Source organism: Stegostoma tigrinum, chromosome 1 (genome assembly GCF_030684315.1).
Source record: "Stegostoma tigrinum isolate sSteTig4 chromosome 1, sSteTig4.hap1, whole genome shotgun sequence".
Classification (NCBI taxonomy): domain Eukaryota; kingdom Metazoa; phylum Chordata; class Chondrichthyes; order Orectolobiformes; family Stegostomatidae; genus Stegostoma; species Stegostoma tigrinum.
In genome coordinates, this window is record NC_081354.1 from 3,529,066 (window position 1) to 3,552,814 (window position 23,749).

Here is a 23,749-nt window from a genome sequence, read left to right on the forward strand (position 1 = left end):
CTGTGGCTCAGGAAGTCGAGGACCCAGTTACAGAGCGTGGAGCCGAGACCTAGGTCTCGGAGTTTAAAGATAAGTTTGTTGGAATTATGATGTTGAATGTAGAGCTATATGAAAAAGTAGGAGCCTGTACAGATATCCTTGTTATTTAGACGTTCCGAGGATGAATGCAGGGCCAAGGAGACGATATCTGCTGTGGGCCTGTTGCAGCAGTAGGCAAATTGCAAGGGATCAAGGCAATCTGGGAGGCTGGAGTTGACGTGAGCCATGACCAACGTCTTGGAGCACATCATTACGATGGAGTCGGAGTCACTGGGAGATAATCAGTGAGGCATTGTGGGATGAGACCTCTGCCCTCCTGATCTCCATAACCTGCTCAGGTCGTTAGCACCCTCTGGAATTGCTGCTCTCCTCCCAATTCAAGCCTCTTGACCATCCTCTGATTCCCATCGCTCTACCATGCCCTCAGCTGCCTGGGCCCCAAACTTTGAAATCCTCTCCCTACACCTTTCCACCTCTCTATCCTCCAGAAATTCCAGAAACCTACCTCTTGGACTGAACTATTGGCTACTAGTATCTTATAGTGTGTCAAATTTTGTATAATACCTGCTTGAAGTTCCTTGGGATACTTTTCGGTTGTTAAAGGCACTATATAAATATGTTGTTGTTGCAGTTGCCAATCTGCTTTTTTCTCCCCGCTGTGCACCTGAGTTTCTAGAAATGACTGGGAGTTGGTGCAGCTTCAGTTCAGATGAGAAACCGATGGGTTGGTGGTTAATAGCAAAACTGTCACTCTGGCTTCCTGAAGTCACAGGCCCACACAGAGCTGGTGCACAGCGAATTAATTGAATGAATGAATGAGTGAGAATGAGTTTCCTGTCCCTAAATCTCATGAAGCCAGCTGGACGTATTCAGTTCAGACAGAGACAGGAGGTTACCAACCAGCTCTCACACTCTTGCTTTCAGCTCCAGCCCTGGCCATGGCAGTTCCCCAAAGTAAAAGGAGCCGAGATCAGACCAACGGCATCAAGCCTCAGAAAATTTCAATCGAGGGGAATATCGGTGAGTGCTGACGAGCCTTGCAGACACACACACACACACACAAACACACATAAACACACATACACTCACATAAACACACAGAAACACACACACACATAAACACACAGACTCTCTCTCAGACATAAACACGAGCACACACACTCTCTCTGTCTCACACACACAAACACATACACACACAGAGAAATGCACACAGACACACATACACAGACGCGTGCGTGCGCACACACACACACACACACACACAGATACTCACACACAGATATACACATAAATACACACACACTCACATAAACATACAGACACACACACGCACACATAAACACACAGACTCTCTCTCACACATAAACACTAGCACACACACTCTCTCTGTCTCTCACACACACACACACACACACATACATAATGAAGGATCTTTACTAGAATGCAGAGTTGGCCACTGAGAGATCTCCAACCACTATCTGTAATCGTGATAATGGGAACTGCAGATGCTGGAGAATCCAAGATAACAAAAGTGTGGAGCTGGATGAACAACAGCAGGCCCACCCTTGTCTGCCTTCCGGAGAGACCACTCTCTCCGTGACTCCCTTGTTCGCTCCACACTCCCCTCCAACCCCACCAGACCCGGCACCTTCCCCTGCAACCGCAGGAAATGCTACACTTGCCCCCACACCTCCTCCCTCACCCCCATCCCAGGCCCCAAGATGACCTTCCATGTCAAGCAGATGTTCACCTGCACATCTGCCAATGTGGTATACTGTATCCATTGTACCCAGTGTGGCTTCCTCTACATTGGGGAAACCAAGCGGAGGCTTGGGGACCGCTTTGCAGAACACCTCCGCTCAGTTCGCAATAAACAACTGCAACTCCCAGTCGCGAACCATTTCCACTCCCCCTCCCCTTCCTCAGACGACATGTCCATCATGGGCCTCCTGCAGTGCCACAATGATGCCACCCGAAGGTTGCAGGAACAGCAACTCATATTCCCCTTGGGAACCCTGCAGCCCAATGGTATCAATGTGGACTTTACCAGTTTCAAAATCTCCCCTTCCCCCACCGCATCCCAAAACCAGCCCAGCTCTTCCCCTCCCCCCACTGCACCACACAACCAGCCCAGCTCTTCCCCTCCCCCCACTGCATCCCAAAACCAGCCCAGCCTGTCTCTGCCTCCCTAACCTGTTCTCCCTCTCACCCATCCCTTCCTCCGACCTCAAGCCGCACCTCCATTTCCTACCTACCACCTCATCCCGCCTCCTTGACCTGTCCATCTTCCCTGGACTGACCTATCCCCTCCCCACCTCCCCACCTATACTCTCTCCACCTATCTTCTTTTCTCTCCATCTTCGGTCCGCCTCCCCCTCTCTCCCTATTTATTCCAGTTCCCTCTCCCCATCCCCCTTTTCTGATGAAGGGTCTAGGCCCGAAACATCAGCTTTTGTGCTCCTGAGATGCTGCTTGGCCTGCTGTGTTCATCCAGCTCCACACTTTGTTACCATCTGTAATCAATTCTTGTTTGCACCAGATCCATTCAGCTCCAGTGTTGCTAAGACAATGCTCGTTCTCACTGTGGTTCAAATAGTGAGGATCAAAGGGATGGGTTGGTGCACACTGTGGTTAAAGTGTCTGTCCATCTTTGTGAGGTGTACTGCTGTGTTTTACATCAAGCTGTCATTAGTGACACAAGTTCAAACAGAAGTAGAACCTCAACGTTAATAGTAATCTGTCCATCCCTGACTGAGTAAGTGAACATGAGGTGTGAGGGTCATGTCTGCCTGAAATCATCACACGCTACAAAACTCTGTGTAATCCAAGTCAAACCCTGTGTGTGTTAGTGTGTGTGTGTCCCTCTGTGTGTATGTTCCCCTGTGTGTTCCCTTGTGTATGTGTTCACCTATGTGTGTGATTCCCTGTGTATGTTCCCCTGTGTGCATTCCCTGTGTGTGTGTGTGTGTGTGTGTGTTCCCCTGTGTGTGCGTCTATTCCTCTGCGTGTGTGCTCCCCTGTACTTGTTCAATGTGTGTGTGTTCCCCTGTGTGTGTGTGTGTTCCTCTGTGTGCGTGTTCCCCTGTGTGTGTGTGTGTGTGTGTGTGTGTGTGTTCCCCTGTGTGCGAGATCCCCTTTGTGTGTGTGTGTTCCCGTGTGTGTGTGTGTGTGTGTGTGTGTGTGTGTGTTCCTCTGTGTGCGTGTTCCCCTATGTGTGTGTTCCTCTGTGTGCGTGTTCCCCTGTGGGTGTTCCTCTGTGTGTGAGCTCCCCTGTGTGCGAGTTCCCCTGTGTGTGTGTGTTCCCGTGTGTGTGTGTGTGTGTGTGAGAGTGTGTGTGTGTGTGTGTGTGTGTGTGTGTGTGTGTGTGTTCCTCTGTGTGCGTGTTCCCCTATGTGTGTGTTCCTCTGTGTGCGTGTTCCCCTGTGGGTGTGTGTTCCCCTGTGTGTGAGCTCCCCTGTGTGCGAGTTCCCCTGTGCGTGTGTGTTCCCCTGTGTGTGTTCCCCTGTGCGTGTGTGTTCCCCTGTGTGTGTTCCCCTGTGTGTGTGTGTTCCCCTGTGTGTGTTCCCCTGTTTGTGCTGGCTGACCCATTCACTCGTGGTTTGCTGAGGCCTCGATTTGAAATTCTCATCCCTGTTTTCAAATTCACCTGGGTCTCACCCCTCCCTATCTCTGTCACCCCCCTCCAGCCCTGACACCCCGTCCCTATCTCTGTCACCCCCTCCAGCTCCTACACCCCCTCCCTATCTCTGTCACCCCCTCCAGCCTCGACACCCCCTCCCTATCTCTGTAACCTCCTCCAGCCCCTACATCCCCTCCAGCCCCTACCCCCCTCCCTATCTCTGTCACCTCCTCCAGCCCCTACACCCCCTCCCTATCTCTGTCACCTCCTCTAGCCCCTACACCCCCTCCCTATCTCTGTCACCCCCTCCAGCCTCGACACCACCTCCCTATCTCTGTCACCCCCTCTAGCCCCGGTAGCCCCTCCCTATCTCAGTCACCTCCTCCAGCCTTTCCACCCCCTCCCTATCTCAGTCACCTCCTCCAGCCCCTACACCCCCTCCCTATCTCTGTCACCCACTCCAACCCCTACGCCTCCTCCCTATCTCTGTCACCTCCTCCAGCCCCTACACCCCCTCCCTATCTCTGTCACCTCCTCCAGGCCCTACACCCCCTCCCTATCTCTGTCACCTCCTCTAGCCCCTACACCCCCTCCCTATCTCTGTCACCCCCTCCAGCCTCGACACCACCTCCCTATCTCTGACACCCCCTCTAGCCCCGGTAGCCCCTCCCTATCTCAGTCACCTCCTCCAGCCTTTCCACCCCCTCCCTATCTCAGTCACCTCCTCCAGCCCCTACACCCCCTCCCTATCTCTGTCACCCACTCCAACCCCTACGCCTCCTCCCTATCTCTGTCACCTCCTCCAGCCCCTACACCTCCTCCCTATCTCTGTCACCCACTCCAGCCCCTACACCTCCTCCCTATCTCTGTCACCCCCTCCAGCCCCTACACCCCCTCCCTGTGTCTGTCACTTCCTCTATCTCCGACACCCCCTCCCTATTGTTGTCACTTCCTCCAGCCCCTACACACCCTCCCTATCTCTGTCACCCCCTCCAGCCCCTACACCCCCTCTCTATCTGTCACCTCCTCCAGCCCCTACACCCCTTCCCTATCTCTGTCACCTACTCCATCCTCTACACCCCTCCCTATCTCTGTCACCCCCTCCAGCCCCTACACCCCCTCTCTATCTCTGTCACCTCCTCCAGCCCCTACACCCCCTCCCTATCTCTGTCACCCCTCCAGCCCCGATACCCCCCCATCTTTGTCACCTCCCCAGCCCCTACACCCCCTCCCTATCTCTGTCACCCCCTCCAGCCCCTACACCCCCTCCCTATCTCTGTCACCTCCTCCAGCCCCTATACCCCCTCCCTATCTCTGTCACCTACTCCATCCTCTACACCCCTCCCTATCTCTGTCACCCCCTCCAGCCCCTACACCCCCTCTCTATCTCTGTCACCTCCTCCATCCCCTACACCCCCTCCCTATCTCTGTCACCTACTCCATCCTCTACACCCCTCCCTATCTCTGTCACCCATCCAGCCCCTACACCCCCTCTCTATCTCTGTCACCTCCTCCATCCCCTACACCCCCTCCCTATCTCTGTCACTTCCTCCAGCCCCTACAACCCCTCCCTATCTCTGTCACCTACTCCATCCTCTACACCCCTCCCTATCTCTGTCACCCCCTCCAGCCCCTACACCCCCTCCCTATCTCTGTCACTTCCTCCAGCCCCTACACCCCCTCCCTATCTCTGTCACCTACTCCATCCTCTACACCCCGCCCTATCTCTGTCACCCCCTCCAGCCCCTACACCCCCTCTCTATCTCTGTCACCTCCTCCAGCCCCTACACCTCCTCCCTATCTCTGTCACCCCCTCCAGCCCCTACACCCCCTCCCTATCTCTGTCACTTCCTCCAGCCCCTACACACCCTCCCTATCTCTGTCACCCCCTCCAGCCCCTACACCCCCTCCCTATCTCTGTCACCCCCTCCAGCCCCTACACCCCGTCCCTATCTCTGTCGCCGACTCTAGCCCCTACACCCCCTCCCTATCTCTGTCACCTCCTCCAGCCCCCTACACCCCCTCCCTATCTCTGTAACCCCCTCCAGCCCCTACACTCCCTCCCTATCTCTGTCACCTCCTCCAGCCTCGACACCCCCTCCCTATCTCTGTCACCCCTCCAGCCCCGATATCCCCCCCATCTTTGTCACCTCCTCCAGCCACTACACCCCCTCCCTATCTCTGTCACCCCCCCAGCCCCTACACCCCCTCCCTATCTCTGTCGCCTCCTCCATCCCCTAGACCCCCTCCCTATCTCTGTCACTTCCTCCAGCCTCTACACCTCCTCCCTATCTCTGTCACGCCCTCCAGCCCCTACACCCCCTCCCTATCTCTGTCACTTCCTCTATCTTCGACACCCCCTCCCTATCTCTGTCACCTCCTCCAGCCCCTACACCCCCTCCCTATCTCTGTCACCCCCTCCAGCCCCTACACCCCCTCCCTATCTCTGTAACCACCTCCTGCCCCTACACCCCCTCCCTATCTCTGTCACCTCCTCCAGCCCCTACAGCCCCTCCCTATCTCTGTCACCTCCTCCAGCCCCTACACCCCCTCCCTATCTCTGTCACCCCCTCCAACACTAAACACCCCCCATCTCTGTACCCCCCTCCATCCCCTAGACCCCCTCCCTTTCTGTGTGTTTTTCCAATTCTGTGCTCTGTTATTTCTGATTTTAAGCTCTCTGCCTCTGTACCCTCCCCTGCCCTGGCTCCCTCATTCTGGAATTCCATCTTTAAACCTTCCAGCTGTCTCACTCTTTGTTTTGTTGACCTTTAAGAAACCTTAAGACTTAGGAACAGAAGCAGGCCATTCAGCACATCAAGTCTCTGGTATTCTATGGGGTCATGGCTGATCTGATAATCCTCAAGGCTTTCTTGCCTTTCCACTCACAATCAGTGATTCCTTTACTGATTAAAAATCTTGAACATGAATATACCCAGTGACCCAGCCTCAATAGCCCTCAGCAGGAAAGAATTCCACAGATTCGCTCCCCTCTGAGAGAAGGAATTCCTCCTCATCTCTGTATTAAACGAATTTCTTAAAATATTCTGAGTAAGGGTCACTGGACCTGAAACATTAACCATGTTTCTTCCTTCACAGATGCTGCCAGGCCTGCTGAGCTTCTCCAGCAACTTCTGTTTTCATTCCTGATTTAAAGCATCCGCAGTTCTTTCAGTTTTTCCTTAAAATATTCCCTTTTATACTCATTTTGGTCACCTGACCCAACATCCCCTTGTGTGTCGCTGTTTCTCTGATGAACCCCTCCTTCAAACACTTCATGATGTTTATAATAAAGGTGTTACATAAATCTGAGTTGACGTTATGATCTTGATCGCGACTTTGTCATAGCACAGTCTCAAACAAATAATGGGGGATGAAACATGTGTGACACATTGCTTTAGCAAACCCCACAGACAGAGAAGACCACACTCAGCTTATCAAGCCTGTGCTGGCTCATAGCAAAATAGGAACAGAAGGGGGCCATTTGGCCCATCGAGTCTGCTGTTCCCTTAATCCAGATTGCGGGCTAATCTTCAACCTTAAAGCTACTTTCCTGCTCGATCTCCACATCTCCTATGAACGAGCTATCTCCTGGGGGGGTAGGTCCTGCAAACTTTTCACACTCCATCAAGGGACGGGAGGTCACTCAAACTCTCGGACCCTGCCCCACTGCTCAGTCCCACCCTATTGGAGCTGCCCATTTCAACCGATGCCATCTTCAAATATATTTCCAGCTGCTGGCAAATCGACGTTGGTCCAGATTTTGGGAGAAACCAGTGAGGACTGGGATGTAGTTGCCGAGCCCATCGCTCGTTGGTGTAATGTGCAAACAGAGGGAGATGATTCTGAGGTAAGGGGGCAAATATTCTGTGGGAGGGAGATCACTGCTCATGCACCCGCCACCCCCGCCTTCGCATTCTGACCCTGAGATGAAGTATTGGTGTCACTCAGTGTCTCTGGGTGGAACTTGCACTGGGTGACATTGAGAGAACGAGAGCCAGATTTCTGCCTCTGGTGGGGGTGTGGACACCAGGCACTATAAGAATTTGGCCACATTGACACAGATGCGTACAGGGCCCCCTCTAAATGATGGACTTGCGCTTCCTGCCTTTTCTGGGGGACATCATGTAGAAATAAATGGCTGATCTGAGCCAGAACATATCCACTCTGTCTGCAGTTACAGCCTAGGATACATGGCCTGGAAATGTGACAGAGGCTGGCTCATTGGGGGCATTCAGGAGGGACACTGGACAGAGGAGTATGGGGAAAAGGTAGAAGGCTGGCAATATGTAGTAGTACTAGCACAGGCCCAATTTGCCTCTTGCTCTACGATAACACTGCAGTCCTGAAATATTGTGGCCTTCCGATTCCCAGCGAACAACTGCAGTGCAATACTTGGGTCTGTTTATAGACACCATTCCCTGTTGTGTTTTCGGTTTCAATGTCGGGCAAGCTGCCAATCTCACTCCCTGCCAGCCTACCTTGAGCAGGGGCTGGGTCAGGGTGATCGCAAAGATGGGGCAGGAATGGGGGTTTAACCTCCTGTCAGGTCTTACACACTCGCACTCATCACCAATAACATGGGTGTGATTGAGATGGCGGGGTACAATACAAGTTGTATCTTACACAGCTTTATGAAACCATGAGGGGCATAGCTAAGCTGAATAGAAAAGATCTATTCTCCGGGGTAGGTGAGTTCAAAACTAGTGGACATATTTTTAAGGTGAGAAGAGGAAAATTTGAAAGGAACATGAGGGGCAACTTTTTCATGCAGAGGATGCCATATGTATAGCGAGAAGGTGGTGAAAGTGGATATCATTACAACATTTAAAAGGCTTCTGGATGGGTACATGAATAGAAAGGGTTTAGAGGGATATGGGCCAAATGCTGGCAAATGGGACTAGATCGGTTTAAAACATCTGGTCAGCATGGACGAGTTGGGCCAAAGGGTCTGTTTCTGTTCTGTATAAGTCTAAGACTTTATGTGTACGATTACAATGACAGATCTGTACAATTACGCTCGTGTACATTCCAGCCCAAGCTGCTACTTGCAATCATCTCATACTGAGGTTGGCCAGTTAGGAGTGAGGTGAGGAGGAACATCTTCACTCAGAGGGTGCTGAGAGAGAGAGAGAGAGAGAGAGAGAGAGAGGAGGGCATGTTGAAATCTGGGAACAGTTTCCTGCAATGTGGTATCACTTTGGGCCAGTATTAGATGCCTGCCCCTAATGACCTGGAGAAGATGGTAGTGAGCTGCCAACATAATCACTGAGGCAAAGTGGCATACACGATGCCCTTGGGGAGGGGATTCCAGCATTGTGAGCCAGCGACAGCAAAGGAACAGTGACATATTTCCAAGCTGGGCTGAGGGGTGATTGATTTGTACAGCACTCTGCCCATGCGGTAACACAGTCAAAGTGAGCAAGGAAACACAGCTTGGCTTTTATGGTCACAATGAATAAGGGCAGGATGGAACATGGAGCATCTCACTTGAAGGGTGCCTTGTGCACATTAATGAGGGCGGGGTGGGGCATACACGCAACAATGTAAACCCCTTTCCTTAAGCATCATCTGACTCCCCTTACCTGTCCCCATGGCCCTATTCCTGGGCCCTCAGATCCCTCTTAAAAGCCCCAGACTCACCTTTCCAGGGCAACCGTAAGCCTCTTCAGACCTTAACAGGCAGTGCCCTTACCCAAGCAGATGACCCAGTAGATTCTGGGTGGAGGAAATCATTCTTTGTGTCAAATAGTAATGCAAATGGATTGCTGTGTTGTTGAAATGCCAGGAGAGTTTTATGTCCTGGACAAATTAAATGGTGCACACTTTTCACTGTGCAAGACAATATTGCCTCCAAAAGTGATGAGGGAATTCTTTGAGATAGGGCGCTACCTAGGATCTTTTAGTGAAGGGAAATACTGCTCAGTGACAGCCCTCGGATTAACTGAGCTGCTGTTTGTTACAATTGCACAGCAGCTAGACATCCTGAGCCTGTGAACTGACAATATCTTTCTCACCCTGTGCCTCTCCACATCAGCAAGAAGACAGAAAAAAACAAGAGAGATTAAAACAAAGAATTCTAACGAGAAAAAATCTAAATCCACCTGATCAACTGTCAAAGTAAGGAATGACCATTGTTTACAGACCACAATGCATTATTGGCGCTAAACATCAACCCACTTTATGATCAGGGGTTGTGATCTTCAGTATTTTGTCCACTATTTTTCCCCACCATTAATACCTGTGCCAAGCCGTCTGTCTTGGGATGGAATTTCGGATACAAAACAGTAGTTTAGTTATGCTTTTTCTATGCTATTTGGTAAAAGTTACATGAGTTAATTATAAAACCTGGCGTGAATTGTTTTTGTCCTGAATAGCAGTCAGCCGGGACAGTTGGTTGTCTCTTTAGGGTTTTACAAGTGTTGTCATTGCTGGTAACAGTGGGAGGTAATGTTCAGCGCACTCTTCCCTCTCACGTTCTGACAGATGTGTGATGGACATGGGCCCCAGGACCCTGGGGAGAACTCCTCTGCTCTTTTTTGAAACAGTAGCCGTGTGACTATTCTTGATTTCTGAGGGCCACCCGACAAAAGCGAATGGTTTAATGTCACATTGAAAGGTGGGTCCTGGCAGAAGAATCATTTCATTGAGGTCCCCTCTCTTGGTGTCATCAGCCATGCTAGCAAGGGGCCAGCTGTGTGGGGACGAAATATTTCTGAATCAGTGCCGAGCATTTTCTTTGAAGAATGTTTCGTGAAGTCTGTGTTTTTCTGCAGGGGGTTGGGTGTTTTTTTTTGTAATGTATGACATGTCTGTTTAAACCAAACTCTATCTGTGTTGTAGGAGCTAACAACATCGCAAAAGAGTGGAGGGAACCTGCTTCAGATGATGTACGACAAACCAGAACGCTGGTCCTTCACCTTTCAAAACTACGCCTCTTTAAGCAGACTACGGTCACAGCTCAAATCCCTCAGCGACAGAGTGACAGATTCAACCCAGCCAGTTCAGTTCTTTGAGCGCTCTCTGTACAGTGACAGGTAATAAGATACCTCAGAGGTTTCTCACGTCTTTGTGAATTTGACCATTTCTCCCGCTCCACCCAACAGACTGAGTGAAATGAGCCGTGTGTCAGTCGGCCACTCTCTCAGCTCGCTGTCACTTCATGTCCCACTCCAGAGAATAAAGCACAAATTCCAGGCTGACAATCTGAGCAGTGAGGGACTGCTGCAGTGTCAGAGGAGCTGTCTTTCAGTAAAGACCTTAAACTGAGCTCCTGCCTGGCCTCTCTGCAGATAATCCAATGGCACAATTTCTAGGAAGACCATTCACCCTTGTTTCCTGGACAATTATTGATCAGATTAGGATGTTGTCACATTGTTGTTCAGGGGAGATTGCTGTGTGTTACTTTGTTGCTGCCTTTACATCGCACCAGCAATTACACTTCAAACGTTCTTTGTGGAATTCCCTGAGTTTGCAAAAGTTGCAATCTTTCTGCTTTTGTACAGCATTATAGGGAAATATAGGTTTAAATTTGTCCTGCACGTAATGAAGTCAAATCAGGAGGATACAGTGTACTCCTGTAGTGTTACCTCTGATTGCAAACAGTGTTAGCCACATCTGCTATGAAGCTGTTCATGGGAGGATATCAGGTGAGAGTGGAATAAGTTAACGTGGTCATGGTCAAACAACTTGTTCAACACACTGCTCACAGTATTGGCTACCCATGGGAAAGATGTTCTGGAAAAGAAAGGAATTGGAGGACACTTTAAATAATTCAGTGACATGAACACTCTTTTATTTATTCATCCAGGAATGTGGGAGTCGCTGGCTGGGCCCAGCATTTCTTGCCGTGTCCCTAGTTGGCCCCTTGAGAAGGTGGGGGTGAGCTGCCTTGTTAAACCACTGCAGTCCATTTGCTGTGGATTGACCCACAATGCCCTTAGGGAGGGAATTGCAGGATTTTGACCCAGAGACAGTGAAGGAACGGTGATATATTTCCATGCCAGGATGGTGAGTGGCTCAGAGGGGAGCTTGCAGGGTGGTGGTGTTCCCATGGATCTGCTGTCCCTGCCTTTGCAGTAGACAGAGACAAAGTTTCCTCTAAGCTGCTCAACAGCAGTTGCTCCAAGGTTCTGTGTGCCGTGGTCACCATGCCAATGCGAGCTATCATATTGACCACCAGTTCTGGAAGACATTGCCATGCACAGTTATGAAGCTGGGTAAAGTTTGGGAGGCAGGATGTTAGAATTTGGTTTTAGAATTTGTTAGAACTTGTTGATTTTAAAATATTGGCGTTCGTCAAGTGTTCGGGTGCGATGTATTGGGTGCTCCTCTTAAAAGATTGCACCTTTCCTATGCTTAGAGATTTTAACAAAATGTCTGTGAGCAGGTTGAAAGTTTGAAAGTGCATAGAGAGCACCTGAATTGAAATATTTGTGTCAAAAGGCCGTAAAGTTAGCAGCAGTTTTGTTTGTTACCAAGATAATAAGTTTTGAATTTAGCCAGTCAATCTGAAGCCAGGCACTTATCCAACAAAAACCAATTCAAATAAATCTGATGATTTTGACAACGCAGGGCCAATCCTAGTGTAAGGAATTGCTGTGTCATCAAGCTATAACAGAAGAGGGCAGTTGGACAAAGATAGGAGAGCAAACTGCCATCTGCCAGAGTTAACAGCCACCAGCTCTCAAGAGAGAATCTCAGGCTCTCGCAGAATCCTCTAAGCCATAGAAAAAGCACTATCAAAAAATCAAAGGTGCCAACGACACAACTAGTTAATTTTCCTGACAGAAAATCAATGGAGAAAGCATAGAGCATTCTGGAGGATGCATAACCTGGCTGTAATTTCGAGAGACTAAATTATTTTTGTTTTAGTTTTATTTTACATAAGTGAGACTTATAATTATTGGAACTGCATGCCATTAGAAACTTGTTTTATTTGGGAATAGTTAATAGTTAGAAGGGGTTTATTCAGTTTGTTAATAGTTTAGTTAATTTGTTCACTGTTAGAGTCAGAGAAACTGTTACTTGTTGATTGTAAAGTGAGTGTCAGGGATTTACTTTATTTAACGACTAGAAGCTGCTGAAAGGCAGGTTAAACCATTTATCACACTCCTTTTCTAGATTATAGGGTGAGGTGCTCCTCCGTGGCTGTTTCGGCTTTAGTTTTTATAAGGGCTCAAGCTGAGCTATATAACAGCACAAACATTGGAAGTCAAAGCAACTGGAAAAATAATTGGGGGAAATACTGGTCACAGGTTTGGAAGATGCTGTTAGGGAACCTTGATGAATTACAACAATGTATTTTGTAGCTGGTACTCACAGCTATCACTGTGCATTAGTGTTGAAAAGAGTTAATGTAAAAGATAGTGGGTGTGGTGCCACTGAAACAGGCTGCTTTGTCCTGAATGGTTTTTATTTCATCATAGGACAAGGGCATCGCTAACTACAGCAGTATTTATTGCCCCATCCCTAACTGCTCAGAGGGCAGTTAAGAGTCAACCGCATTGCTGTGGGTCTGGAGTCACATGTAGGTCAGACCAGGTAAGGATGGCAGTTGCCTTCCCTCAAGGACATCAGTGAACCGTGGTGTCATGCTTCTTCAGTGTTGTTGGAGCTGCACCCATCCAGGCACCTGGGGAGTATTCCATCCCACTCTGGACTTGTGCCTTGTAAAGGAATATGCCCGTGGATAGGCTTTGGGGAGTCGGGAGGTGAGCTATTTGCTGCCGGATTCACAGCCTCTGACTTGTTCTTATACCAAGTGTATGTATGTTGAGTCTAGTTGCGTTTCTGGTGAAATGTTAAGTCCCCCAGGAAGTTAAAAGTGGAGATTCAGTGATAATATTGCCATCGAATGTCAAGAGACACTGGGTAAAATTTCCGTTAGTACTTTACAGGAAGGGGATCTTAATAAATAGCGGGGGAGAAAGGAATGGAAAGTTATGTTGATGGGTGAAGTGGGTCCTGTGAAGTATAGACCAGAGGGGCCAAATGGCCTGCTCTGTGCTATGAAACTTTCTGTAACTCTGTTGATGCGGATTATGAGTGCATACTCTCCTTGAGTGATCCAATTCCCTGTGGTGATGTATTATAGAGGCCTTCTTTAAGCAGAGCAGCTACATTTATAGGAAACAGAACAGCAGGTTGACAACTGATATTCATCTACATTTCAATTTTATTTCATTCACAGATATGTCTTTGCTTCCAACCTTTATGAATCTGAGTATATCAATGAGACTGAATGGATAATGTACCAGGACTGGCACGGCTGGATACACAGATACTTTGGTAGAAATATTGAACTCAATGGCATCATCTATCTCCGGGCAACACCTGAGGTGAGGTTTCCGGACACTCTGGTCCCGAGCAGATTGAATGCTAATCCAGATCTCCTGATACTATGCTCTTTATTTCACAAACAGTGAAACTGACCACAATAAATCTGGTAATTAATCATTTATTTTTAGAAAATAAAACCCACGATGCAAAGCTGCTGCATTGACTGGAAAGTGGCAAATGAGGCACTACTATCTAAGAAAGGTGGTAAGGAAAAGCCAGGGAACCATAGACCAGTGAGCCTGATGACGATGACACGTTAAGTTGTTGGAGGGGATTCTGAGGGACAGGATTGACATGCATTTGGAAAGGCAAGGACTGATTAGGGATAGTCCACATGGCTCTGCGTGTAGATCGGGTCTCAGTAACTCAGTCGGGGTTTTTTCAAAGAGTTGACAAGCAAGATTGATGAAGGCAGAGCGGTAGACTTCTATATGGAATTCATTGCACAGAGGTTCTGCATGGTAGGCTGGCTAGTAAGGTTAGATCACATAGGATCCAGGGAGAGCTAGCCAACTGGATACAAAATTGCTTAGAAGGTAGGAGACAATGGGGCCTTGATCGGATGGGCCAATGGGCCAAGGAGTGACAGATGGAGTTTAATTGAGATAAATATGAGGTGCTGCATTTTGGAAAGGCACATCAGGGCAGGACTTATACACTTAATGGTAGGGCCATGGGGTGTGTTGCTGAACAAAGGGACCTAGGGGTGCAGGTGAATAATTTCTTGAAAGTGGAGTTGCAGGTAGATAGGATAACAAAGAAGGCATTTGGTATGCTTGTTTTTATTGGTCAGAGCATTGAGTATAGGAGTTGGGAGATCATGTTGCAGCTGCACAGGACATTGGTCAGGTCACTTTTGGAGTACTGTAGGCAATTCCAGTCTCCCTGCCATAGGAAGGATGTTGTGAAACTTGAAAGGGCTCAGAAAAGATTTAAAAGGATGTGGCCAGGGTTAGAGAGTTTGAGCTATAGGGAGCGGTTGATGGGGAGGTGCTGGTGTTAGACTGGGGTGGGCAAAGTCAGAAATCACAAAAGACCAGATTATAGTCCAACATGTTTATTTAAAATCACAGGCTTTCAAGCTCTGCTCCTTCGTCGAGTATGGTGTGGAACAGAAGGTATACCGACACAGAATTAATAAGCAGAAAGGTAACAACCCTAAATATGGCTCATTGACTACCTCCTGTTGAATCTTTCATCAGGTAGAAAGAAGACAACAGGTTTCTATTGATTACAATGCAAATCCCAGAATTTCTTACAAGTGTCTGTTGGATTGAGGCCCTGAGATAATTAAAGGTTTTATAAATGTATACAAGAGGTGACCTCTCAGGTCAGACAATGCATTTTGGGTGTGAGGCCTTGTTTATAATCTGTTTGAGTTTCTAACCTGGAGTCAGGCCGGGTTTTTTTGAGCAAAATAGAATGGATCAGCAAATACACAAATATCTTGGAAATAATTCACCCCCTAGATTTATATGTGTGTGTGTGAGAGAGAGAGAGTGTGAGAGAGAGAGACAGAGAGAGAGTTGGCAAAAGCTAGTATTTTCAAATAAATTTGTTGGGCTAAAACCTGGTGCTGTGTGATTTTTGTCCTTTGGAGAGGATGAATAGGCAGAGGTTTTTTCCGCTGGAACATCGGACGCTGAGGAGTGACCTTATAGAAGTTTATAAAATCACGAGGAGCATGTATAGGGTAAATAGGCAAGGATGTTTTCCTGGGGTAGAGGGGTCCAAAACTAGAGGGGCATAAGTGTAAGGTGGGAGACGAAAGATTTAAAAGGGACGTAAGGGGCAACTTTTTCACACAGCGGGGTGGTGTGTGTGTGGAATGAGCTGCCCGAGGAAGTGGTGGAGGCTGGTACAGTTACAGCATTTAAAAGGCATCTGGATGGGTACATGAATAGGCAGGGTTTAGAGGGATATGGGCCAAACCTGGCAAGTGGGGCGAGGTTAATTTGGGTTATCTGGTCGACATGGACAAGCAGACTAAAGGGTCTGTTTCTGCGCTGTACATCCCCACGACTATGATTCTGATCATCTTCATCAATGCCCTTCAGAATTAAATTCCACCAACACTTCTCTTCACTGTAATAAAGGTGTCCTCAATCCAACAGATGCAGTCAAGAGAAACGACAGGGAGAGATAGTACAGTTTTCTGTCAAATCTGTCATTTGGGAAATGAGAATTAACCCAATCATTCTCATTGATGTAAGAGTTCTCAAGAGGTCACTAGAGTGCGATGCTCCCTCAGCACTGACCCTCCGACAGTGGCCCCCCCTCAGCACTGACCCTCCGGCAGTGCGGCGCTTGCTCAGCACTGACCCTCCGACAGTGCGGCGCTCCCTCAGCACTGACCCTCCGACAGTGCGGCGCTCCCTCAGCACTGACCCTCCGACAGTGCGGTGCTCCCTCAGCACTGACCCTCCGACAGTGCGGCGCTCCCTCAGCACTGACCCTCCGGCAGTGCGGCGCTCCCTCAGCACTGACCCTCCGACAGTGCAGCATTCCTTCAGTACTGACCTCCGACAGTGCGGCGCTCCCTCAGCACTGACCCTCCGACAGTGCAGCACTCCCTCAGCATTGACCCTCCGGCAGTGTGGCGCTCCCTCAGCTCTGACCCTGCGACAGTGTAACACTCCCTCAGCATTGACCCTCCGGCAGTGTGGCGCTCCCTCAGCTCTGACCCTGCGACAGTGCCCACTCCCTCAGCACTGACCCTCTGACAGTGACCCTTCCCTCAGCAGTGACCCTCTGACAGTGTGGCGCTCCCTCAGCACTGACCCTCCGACAGTGACCCTTCCCTCAACACTGACCCTCCGACAGTGCGGCGCTCCCTCAGCGTTGACCCTCTGACAGTGCGGCGCTCCCTCAGTACTGACCCTACGACAGTGCCCGCCCCCTCAGCACTGACCCACCGACAGTGCGATGCTCCCTCAGCACTGACCCTCCGACAGTGCGGCGCTCCCTCAGCTCTGACCCTGCGACAGTGCCCACTCCCTCAGCACTGACCCTCTGACAGTGACCCTTCCCTCAGCACTGACCCTCCGACAGTGCCGCGCCCCCTCAGCACTGACCCTCTGACAGTGACCCTTCCCTCAGCACTGACCCACCGACAGTGCCGCGCCCCCTCAGCACTGACCCTCCGACAGTGCGGCGCTCCCTCAGCACTGACCCTCTGGCAGTGCGGCGCTCCCTCAGCACTGACCCTCTGGCAGTGACCCTTCCCTCAGCACTGACCCACCGACAGTGCAGCGCTCCCTCAGCACTGACCCTCTGACAGTGCGGCGCTCCCTCAGCACTGACCCTCTGGCAGTGCGGCGCTCCCTCAGCACTGACCCTCTGGCAGTGCGGCGCTCCCTCAGCGCTGACCCTCTGACAGTGCGGCGCTCCCTCAGCACTGACCCTCTGACAGTGCGGCGCTCCCTCGGCACTGACCCTCAGACAGTGCGGCGCTCCCTCAGCACTGACCCTCTGACAGTGCGGCACTCCCTCAGCACTGACCCTCTGACAGTGCGGCGTTCCCTCAGCACTGACCCTCTGACAGTGCGGTGCTCCCTCAGCACTGACCCTCCGACAGTGCGGCGCTCCCTCAGCACTGACCCTCTGACAGTGCGGCACTCCCTCAGCACTGACCCTCTGACAGTGCGGCACTCCCTCAGCACTGACCCTCTGACAGTGCGGTGCTCCCTCAGCACTGACCCTCCGACAGTGCGGTGCTCCCTCAGCACTGACCCTGTGACAGTGCGACACTCCCTCAGCACTGACCCTCTGACAGTGCGGCACTCCCTCAGCACTGACCCTCCCGCAATGCGGTTCTCCCTCAGTACTGACCCTCCGACAGTGCGGTGCTCCCTCAGCACTGACCCTCCGACAGTTTGGCGCTCCCTCAGCACTGACCCTCCCGCAATGCGGTTCTCCCTCAGTGCTGACCCTCCGACAGTGCGGTGCTCCCTCAGCACTGACCCTCTGACAATGCGGCGCTTTCTCAGCACTGACCCTCCAACAGTGCGGCACTCCCTCAGCACTGACCCTCCAACAGTGCAGCGCTCCCTCAGCACTGACCCTCCGACAGTGCCCGCTCCCTCAGCACTGACCCTCCGACAGTGCAGTGCTCCCTCAGCACTGACCCTCCGGCAGTGCGGCGCTCCCTCAGCACTGACCCTCCGGCAGTGCGGCGCTCCCTCAGCGCTGACCCTCCGACAGTGCCGTGCTCCCTCAGCATTGACCTCCGACAGTACGGCACTCCCTCAGCACTGACCCTCTGACAATGCAGCGCTCCCTCAGCACTGCTACTCCGAAAGTCTGGCGCTCCCTCAGCACTGACCCTCCGACAGTGCAAATTCCCTCAGCACAGACCGTCTGACAGTGCGCCGCTCCATCAGTACTGACTCTCCGACACTGCAGCGCTCCCTCAGCACTGACCCTCCAACAGTGCGGCGCTCCCTCAGCACTGACCCTGCGGCAGTGTGGTGATCCCTGTGAATTGTGGCTTCAAATATATCAACATATTGTGCTTGTGTCATGCACCAGCTACAAGGTCCAGTTCTTGTAAACTCTTCCACATTGGAACTTCTCATCAGCAGAGACTAGAGGGTGACCCTTTTCATTTTGTTTTGAAATGAAACTGAGTTCTCAAAGACTTAAAGCATAACCTGAGACACAATGCATTCGTTGAGTCTGGCAATCGTTTCTAGGTCACAAAAGAAAGTGTGAATGCATTCTGCAGACCCAACTGGAGGGTTGGAGGGGACAATAAAGTGTGGAGCTGGATGAACACAGCAGGCCAAGCAGCATCTTAGGAGCAGGAAAGTTGACCTTACAGGCCTTGATCCTTTGTCAGAATGGCCTGCTTCCATACTGTAGGGATTCTATGAAAGTTTCGGTTAGCAATGAATTGATGGAACTCAGCTCCTTCTCCAACACGGTGAGTTACTGAACTCAGCAGGGTTTATAGACAGAGAGACAGAGATCTCATTGACAGAGGCAATTGTAAAGGAAAGTTCATTTGTAGTTGATAGTGACTGGCACATGAATGGAAGAGTGCGAAAAAGGTCATTATTAATGCGCTGAGATTATAATGAGAAGCGGGCAGTAGCTGGTGAGAATATCAGTTTCAAAGCAAGGACTGGAATAGTTTGGAAGATAATATATTTTCTGGAGACCCTGGATAGCTATTTGTTTTTTTTTTCAGAATTGTATGAAGAGGCTGACGCTGAGAGGTCGACAGGAAGAGAAAGGAATCCCAATGGAATATCTGGAAAAGCTTCACGTCAAACATGAGAGCTGGCTGCAACAGAGGACCACGAGGCTAGCGCAATATTCTTTACCTTCCTCTGGATTTGAAACGTGTCCAAATTTGAAATTGTATTCACACCACTGAGCTCTGTACAGATCCAAACCTTCTATCAATAAATGGATTAGGTAGTGGGGGAACAGCAACTGCAGAATATTGTAGACATAACACAGTGTGGAGCTGGAGGAACACAGCAGGCCAGGCAGCATCAGAGATAACACAGTGTAGAACTGGTAGAACACAGCAGGACAGGCAGCATCAGAGAGAACGCAGTGTGGAGCTGGAGGGACACAGCAGGCCAGGCAGCATCTGAGGGAACACAGTGTGGAGCTGGAGGAACACAGCAGGACAGGCAGCATCAGAGATAACACAATGTGGAGCTGGATGAACACAGCAGGCCAGGCAGGATCAGAGAGAACACAGTGTGGAGCTGGAGGAACAGCAGGCCAGGCAGGATCAGAGAGAACACAGTGTGGATCTGGAGGAACAGCAGGCCAGGCAGCATCAGAGGAGCAGGAAAGCTGACATTTCGGGTCAGGACCCTTCTTCAGAACTGAGGATGAGGAAGGAAGCTCAGAAATAAATAGAGAGAGGAGGAGTGGGGCTTGTTTTTTTCCTTATTCATTCATGAGTTGAGGACGTTGCTGGCTAGGCAATATTTATTGTCCATCCCTAATTGCCCAGAGGGCAGTTAAGAGTCAACCACGTTGCTGTAGGTCTGGAGTTACATGTAGGCCAGACCAGGTAAGGATGGCAGTTTCCTTCCCTAAAGGACATTAGTGAACCAGATGGGTTTTTACGACAATCGACAATGGATTCGTGGTCATCATTAGACTCCTAATTTCAGATATTTTTATTGAATTCAAATTCCACCATCTACCATGGTTGGATTCGGATTCTGGATTCTGGGTCTCCAGAACACTATCTGGGTGTCTGGATTAATAATCTAGCGATAATACCACGAGGCCATCACCTCCCCAACAGGTAGGGGAAGGTAGGTGGGCTGGTGATAGGTGAGTGCCGGTGGGGAGTGGTTGGGATTGGTCAGTGAGGTGGGGGAGGGGGTCGTGTGGGTAGGTGGGCGAGAAGATGGACACTCCCCAGTCCCATCCGTCTTCTCTCTATTTATTTCTGAGCTCCTTTCCCCCTCCCCATTTCTGAAGAGGGGTCCTGACCCGAAACGTCAGCTTTCCTGCTCCTCCAATGCTGCCTGGCCTGGTGTGTTCATCCAGCTCGACCCCGTGTTGTCTCTGAAACCAGCATCTGCAGTTCCCACTACCTCGGTAGAGAATTGTAGTTGGGGTGACTGAGATTGATAGAACATTAGGAATTTTAAGAGGAGCTAGAATCAGATAGCATAGGAAAATACTACAATGGTTTTTGTGGTGGAATGGTAGTGCCTCTGTTTCTGAGCTCGGAGCCTCTGAGATATAATGGTTTAAAATTAAGCAAATGGAAGAAACAATATCTCTGTGCCGAAGATCTGGAAATGGGTAAAATGTAATGTCTTCTCATAGCCACTGAATTTGTTGTTGAAAAAGTTGAACTGGTCCTGAATGTAGATTAATGATAAATATTTAGGTCTCATTCCAAACAACTTGCATTTGAGTTTCTATGAACTGGTCGCAGTCATTACTTCAGGTTATATCAGGTAGACAGAAATACTGTCATCTGGAAACTCGGCCATGCTGAGAAATGGGATTTCAGGAAAGAACTCTAAAGCTGCTGTTGTATTTTTTTGTTTTGCCCTGACTCCTGTGTTTGTAAAACAGAATTCTAACACCTTAAGAAAAGTTCCCCTTAGCGCAGAGGGCCCTAGTCTTTTCAAAGTCATATTTTTCCAGCTATTAAGGCAATTAACCCCAGCTTCTATCTCTTTGAAAGCTTTGCTTGGCTGACTCTCCAAAGCCACCTGATTTCTAGCAAACAGGAGGGAAACCATAGCATACATTAAACCCTGGTTTAAATTTCTTAGTTATGGTTAAAACCAGAAAATGTCAAACTAGTTCAAAGTCTTCCAGCTTTTTCCACATAGTCCTTAAACATAATATGTATTCCTGTCACTCCTCTCTCTGCTCCTTCCCCTTGCTTTATCCTTACAATATTATCCCCTTTTCAAGTTCCTATCGAACATGATCCCACTGTTCTTCTAGCAGCTCATTCCTCATTGGCGTAACTCTCCGTAATATTTTTCTGTTGCCCATGGCTTGTGGCCAATTACCTTTTCCCAAGATATCTCAAAGCCATTTGAAATGTGAACTTAAAAAAAAGCAAACCTTAGGGCAAGCATGTAATCATTGTCAATTGTTTTAAAGACCCATCTGGTTCACAAATGTCCTTGAAGGAAGGGAACTGCCATCCTCACCTGGTCTGGCCTACATGTGACTCGAGACCCATGGCAATATGGTTGTCTCTTAACTGCCCTCTGAACATCAAGGGATGGGTAGTGTTGTCTTCAAACTTGTGAATGATTAAGAAAAATAAGATTTAGTGCAGAATTGATGGGCTGAATGGCCTCCTCAGAAGTTATTGTATGTTCCTGTGAAGATAAGAGGTTTAAATTTTCCTCACCATCTTACCCCACTTGGCAGTCAGATGAAGGATGTCAATGGAGCGAAGCCTTATGGGAATGAATGCAGAGCGATGTTGAGAATATGCTTACGTGGAGTGTGGAGATTTGGTTTGTTTGACACTGAGTTTAATTCTGTGTTCTGATTTCAGGCTTCATTTTGACTACTTGGCAAGAGTTCCAGTTTTGACGTTAGATGTAAATGAAGATTTCAAAGACAATGAAGCGAAACGTAATGACCTCATTGAAAAGGTAACACAGAATAGTCAAATATCAAATTGCTGACATTTGGGAAAGACAGCGTGGGCCAGGCCACCCGTTTGGGACAAAGGCCCCCAAAAACTAACTACGTTTTAGTTTAGGAGATAGTAGGAACTGCATAGAACATAGAACATAGAACAATACAGTGCAGGATAGGCCCTTCGGCCCTCGATGTTACGCCGACCTGTGAACTAATCTAAGCCCCTTCCCCAACACTATCCCATCATTATCCATATGCGTATCCAAGGACTGTTTAAATGCCCCTAATATGGCTGAGTTAACTACATTGGCAGGCAGGGCGTTCCACGCTCTTACCACTCTCTGAGTAAAGAACCTGCCTTGGACATCTGTCTTAAATCTATCACCCCTCAATTTGTAGCTATGCCCCCTCGTACAAGCTGAAGTCATCATCCTCGGAAAAAGACTCTCACTGTCCACCCTATCTAATCCTCTGATCACCTTGTATGTGCTGGAGAATCTGAGATAACAAGGTGTAGAGCTGGATGAACACAGCGGGTCAAGCAGCATCAGAGGGGCAGGAAGGCTGACGTTTTGGGCCTAGACCCTCCCAAAATGTCAACCTTCCTGCTCCTCTGATGCTGCTTGGCCTGCTGTGTTCATCCAGCCTGCGCCTTGTTATCTCTTGTATTTCAGTTTAAAAGTTGAGAAAATTTCCAAAAGGTACTCTTTAAGAGGGATTTGAGACAGTGTGCAGCTGAATCTATATCACTCATAGTGTAGCTGTGAAAATTAGTTTTCCCAAATGCTTAGGAATATTGAGTTATGAATTTATGAAATGAGGAAAATTAATTTTAAGAGAAAACTACGAATAAATAAAAATGTTAAAGTCTTTTTATTCACTCATGTGATGTGGGCATTGCTGGCTGGGCCCAGCATTTATTGCCAGTCCCTAGTTGCCCCTTGGTCCATGTGGGTTGACCCACAATGCCCTTAGGGAGGGAATTCCAGGATTTTGACCCAGTGACACTGAAGGAACAGGCGAAATATTTCCAAGAGATAGTGGGAACTGCAGATGCTGGAGAATCCAAGATAACAAAGTGTGAAGCTGGATGAACACAGCAGGCCAAGCAGCATCTCAGGAGCACAAAAGCTGACGTTTTGGGCCTAGACCCTTCATCAGAGCCTCTGATGAAGGGTCTAGGCCTGAAACGTCAGCTTTTGTGCTCCTGAGATGCTGCTTGGCCTGCTGTGTTCATCCAGCTTCACGTGATATAATTCCAAGTCAGGAGGGTGAGTGGCTTGGAGCGGAACTTGCAGGAGGTGGTGTTCCCATGGATCTGCTGCCCTTGTCCTTCTGGATGAAAGTGGTCAAGGGTTTGGAAGATGCTGTCTAAAGAGCCTTGGTGAATTTTTGCAGGGTATCTTATAGATATACATAGTGCTGCTACAGTTGCTTCAGTAGTCCGTAAGATTGTTCTCGCAGTGTTGGCACTGACCCCAATATGATAATAAGGAGGACTTTATGGATATAGGTAACACGTTTGATAAGGTTCCCCATGGGCTGTGCTGTGCTGTACTGTTCTATGTTCAATGTCCTATGTTTTGCAAGGTCAGTCATTGTTATTTCTGGTGGCTAGGTCAATGCCAGGCTGGGTGGCACGGTGGC

At 49.3% G+C, this 23,749-nt stretch overlaps 1 protein-coding gene across 1 annotated transcript in view; it reads left to right on the plus strand.

Annotated features, from left to right (window-relative positions):
- Positions 1–864: 864 nt before the first annotated feature.
- Positions 865–23,749, plus strand: part of LOC125456089 (deoxycytidine kinase-like) — a 23,586-nt gene continuing 701 nt past the window's right edge. The window contains exons 1-6 of the mRNA XM_048538796.1: positions 865–1,059; positions 7,393–7,508; positions 10,502–10,695; positions 13,851–13,998; positions 19,191–19,306; positions 22,014–22,113. Of these exons, the coding sequence (XP_048394753.1) occupies positions 978–1,059; positions 7,393–7,508; positions 10,502–10,695; positions 13,851–13,998; positions 19,191–19,306; positions 22,014–22,113 (756 nt within the window). The 5' untranslated portion in view covers positions 865–977. The remainder of the gene's footprint in view (positions 1,060–7,392; positions 7,509–10,501; positions 10,696–13,850; positions 13,999–19,190; positions 19,307–22,013; positions 22,114–23,749) is intronic.